Source organism: Aricia agestis, chromosome Z (assembly GCF_905147365.1).
Source record: "Aricia agestis chromosome Z, ilAriAges1.1, whole genome shotgun sequence".
Taxonomy (NCBI): domain Eukaryota; kingdom Metazoa; phylum Arthropoda; class Insecta; order Lepidoptera; family Lycaenidae; genus Aricia; species Aricia agestis.
In genome coordinates this window covers 26,583,339-26,587,694 of record NC_056428.1, presented here as the reverse complement: position 1 = coordinate 26,587,694, position 4,356 = coordinate 26,583,339, and the positions used below count along the sequence as shown (strand labels likewise).

Genomic DNA, 4,356 nt, shown 5'->3' with positions numbered 1-4,356 from the left:
CCAGTTTTGTAGCAATTATTGACGGTATTCCCTGGTATTACCGATAGTTGTCTACCCATACGCCATCTAGTTATTAAAATAGAAACTGTTTGACAATCAAATTAAAAATATAGGAAAAAGAAGAAGAATCCCTCATTGGATGATATGGATGTGACAGATAATTGACAATTGAATGCAAACGTTGAAAATTGAAAAATCGCACTAGAAAATGAGCATCGTGAAACCACAAGTTGGTTATGTGCCTTCTCAGTAATAATTAAATTTTATAACTGAATCGGAGTGTATAAGCATGTGTTTTCGTCTTTAAAAATATATGACAACAAAATGTTATCCAACAGACGCCTAGTATTGACGTGTGCCATTTTTTTATGCTGTAATACTGCTCTCCTAGTCTTTTTCGTCAAGTTCAATATAGGTGAAAGGTGTTATATTACTATTAACAAGGATGAATCTATTCCCGCTGTGCTACCAGAGAACTTTCTAAGCATCGGCATAGACACTTCGCAAGTTCAACATCACAATACATTGGATTTCTCAAACAAAAGGTTTGGAGAATTAGCTGCGGCGTTGGCACCGGCGCGAGTTCGCCTGGGAGGTACCCTCTCTGATCTTCTCATATTTAGCGCTGACGAAAATCCGCCTTTACCATGTCAGCATTATGTACACACGTCCAACGACTCTGCTCACCCACCCCTAGAGTGCTTCTATCTAACTGGCTCGAAGTGGACGCAAATCAACGAGTTCTGCAAAGCGACTAATTTAAAACTTCTTTTTACGTTTAATGTCCTTATGCGAAATGAGCACGGCTGGAATTCCCACAATGCTCTGGAAATACTGAAATATTCTCATGAAAAAAAGTATGACATCGATTGGCAGCTCGGTAACGAGCCTAACTCTTTCCATCACGTTTTTAATGTAACAATCACTCCTCAAGTGCTGGCTCACGATTTTAAAAAGCTAAGGAAACTTCTAAATACCAATGGTTATAAAAAATCATTACTGGTTGGCCCCGATACCACCAGGCCCCAGGAACATCAACCGAATTGTCTAAAATATATGGTAGAATTTTTAGGAAATGGTTCACATAGCATCAGTGTGAGATCATGGCATCAATATTATCTCAATAGTAGGACAGCAACATTAGAAGAATTCTGGAATCCCAAAACATTTGATCTGTTAAAGGAGCAAATAGAAACTATGCAAAGTCACACAAAGGACTACAATAATATTCCGATGTGGCTCACAGAGACCAGCACGTCTTATGGAGGAGGTGCCCCTGGGTTGTCCAATACTTATGCTGGGTCTCCACTGTGGGTGGATAAGCTGGGTTTGGCTGCAAGATACAACATAACATCTGTGTTCCGACAGAGTTTCTATGGAGGCAACTACAGTATGATCGATCATGATTTTGAGCCCCTTCCGGATTGGTGGATCAGTGTTCTCTACAAGAAACTTGTTGGCAGTAAAGTATTGAATCTCACTTGTAAGTGTTCTCAGTATCAGAGAATGTATGCCCATTGTGCAAACACAAAGTATACTAGTGATCCCACAGCAATTACTATTTATGCTGTCAATCTGCAGTTGGAAAAGGCAAAATTTTTGCTAAATGGCACTGCTTTTAAAAGTAACAATTTAGACATTGATGAGTATATTATAAGTGCGCCATCTAATAACAGAAAAACAAAAACCATACTTCTAAATGGATGGCCATTACAATATGAATCATCTGTTCCCAATTTCAAACCAAACCATATAAAATATGGTAATCACATTTCAATGCCGCCTTATTCCATTGGTTTTTGGGTTATTAAAAATACATCAGTTGAAAACTGTAAGTAAACCTTTAAGATTTTCAATCTTGCTTAGGCTTATTGTCTTAAAACTTGTCCAGACAATGCATTTTTAGTCCTTGCACCTTTTAATTTTTTATGAATAAACTATCTCTAGGTTGTAAACTGTAATTACAACCTAGAGGTTGTAATTACAGTTTACAACCCACAAAGATTGAAATAGTTAATTTTCTTGTATTATTAAGTTTATTTTTGGTGAAATTTCTAGAGTTATAATATATTTTTAACTTTGTATGATTTGAAACCAAGATGATATCATTTTATGTCATATATTATCGCAAGAATTTTGGGTAATAAAACAAAGTAGGTATTTATGTTAATAATAATGTAGTACAGTACATTATTAAATTTACTTTAGGATTTCATATCTACCAGCGCTGCTTGCATTAGCTTTCTCATTTTGTCTACAATATGATGTCATTCAATCATGGCTCGCAATATTTTATCATTGGGCTTAATAACTATTTATGAGCTCAGCCTCGCTTGTCAGTCAAGGAAGAACTCATATTATAAGCAGCTGACCTTTAGATAAGAGCTAATTAGAATATTAATGTCCTCATAGTTCTTATAAAGAATATGACTGTATAATTGTGACAAAATATATTTTAATGCTTTGGATGGAAAACAATGGTACATTTTATGACAAATCTTTTAATATTTTATGTGTGGAAACGGTACTCAGTATACCTTTTCTATTATTTCCACATTATGAATTCTGCAGTAAGTTACAATATTATGTACCACTGTTTCTGACTGATTTCTATTATTGTTAAAGATCTGATCTAACTTGATCTTCCGTTTAAACTTTAAGACAATAATTTAAATATTGATTTTTTCCATTATCCCTAAAGCTGTTTGTTGTATTTTACAATGTATTCCAATGTTTCACTATATTATATAAGGAAACAGTAAGATACAAAATTTAAAAGTTTACTAAATTATCCTTATTATTTAAAAATACTGTTTTACGGACATTTAGTTTCCAATTGTTTTGTCCAAGAACTGTCAGATATTATGTTGGTTTGACCAACTTTATACAAAACAGAAAATTATGTAACTTCATACAATATGGATCTTTCAAATTTTAATTAGTAAGGGGCTAAAAGTAGATTTTATTTTTAATCAACACATTTTGTGATCATAATACTTACCTTAACAACCAGTGAATTAAAAAATCTGATCATTTCTACTGTTGTGAAAAACGGTGCCTAAATGTAAGACTGATTAGATTTAATATACTTAATTCTATATTAATTTTACAATTGTGCCTATTAACTTTTGTATACAATATGACTCGAATTTTTATTTAGAAATGTTGTGGAATAAATAATTATGTAAAATAAAATATGTCTATCTAAAATATAATATGATTACTTAGTTAGTAATTACTTCTTTTATGATATGGAAGAATGTTTATATAATATCTTTTTACACCTTAAATGACTTTGAGTGTTTTTCAATTTCAATTATTGTATATTTTAAATATTCATGATGATGTATATTTACAGCCCAAGATATTAGATGTTGAGGCAAGAATCAAGATGGATAACTAAGGTTGTTTTAGAACATAATAACACTCTTTATGAACTGTTTAAATGCTTTGTAGTTTGAACCAGGGATGTTGCGGATCCCGATTTTTTCACATCCGCGGATGCGAATGCGGATGCGGATTTTTAGAGGTTCACATCCGCGGATGCGGATGCAGATGTTTCGGATCCTACATAAATATAGTTTATAAAATGAAAAAGTATTATTTTAATTTTTAATTAATGTGTTACAAAATAATAGTACTGCTTGTTACACAGTACACGAATTTATAAATAGGAGCATAAATCATTATACTTAAATTATTTAATAGTAATAATGCCGCTTTTTATTAAGTAAGAAGCACAAACAAACACGTAGTGATTAATTTACACAAGACAATAATTAATGCACGTTCCGTAATCAACAAGGAACTCTTATACTTTCGGTCTATCTGTCCGTCTGTCTGCCTGTTTCTCCGCGGTTTCGCTCAGAGAATAGCCTACGAAGCCGAAATTCGGCATGAATACACATACATATAAACGGTGTCGACAAAATGGTATATAAAACCTTTAATTTTTTTTAATGAAATAAGGGGGCAAACGAGCAAACGGGTCACCTGATGGAAAGCAACTTCCGTCGCCCATGGACACTCGCAGCATCAGAAGAGCTGCAGGTGCGTTGCCGGCCTTTTAAGAGGGAATAGGGTAATAGGGGAGGGTAGGGATGGGAAGGGAATAGGGTAAGGGATTGGGCCTCCGGTAAACTCACTCACTCGGCGAAACACAGCGCAAGCGCTGTTTCACGCCGGTTTTCTGTGAGAACGTGGTATTTCTCCGGTCGAGCCGGCCCATTCGTGCCGAAGCATGGCTCTCCCACGTATAATTATGGGACCTCCCTTACACACCAAGCGGGGATAAGTCTTTTTATTTTGCGTCCACTCCAACGTGTGTGGTGTCGTTGAATAGGGTTTTTAAAAAAT

The 4,356-nt window shown here is 34.6% G+C and overlaps 1 protein-coding gene across 1 annotated transcript; it reads left to right on the top strand.

Moving 5' to 3' along the window:
• The first annotated feature begins 208 nt into the window (after nucleotides 1-208).
• Nucleotides 209-1,909, top strand: LOC121738806 (heparanase-like). Its single transcript, XM_042131056.1, has one exon. It carries the CDS (start codon nucleotides 325-327, stop codon nucleotides 1,837-1,839), a length of 1,515 nt encoding a protein of 504 aa, XP_041986990.1. The 5' UTR covers nucleotides 209-324; the 3' UTR covers nucleotides 1,840-1,909.
• Nucleotides 1,910-4,356: the final 2,447 nt, after the last annotated feature.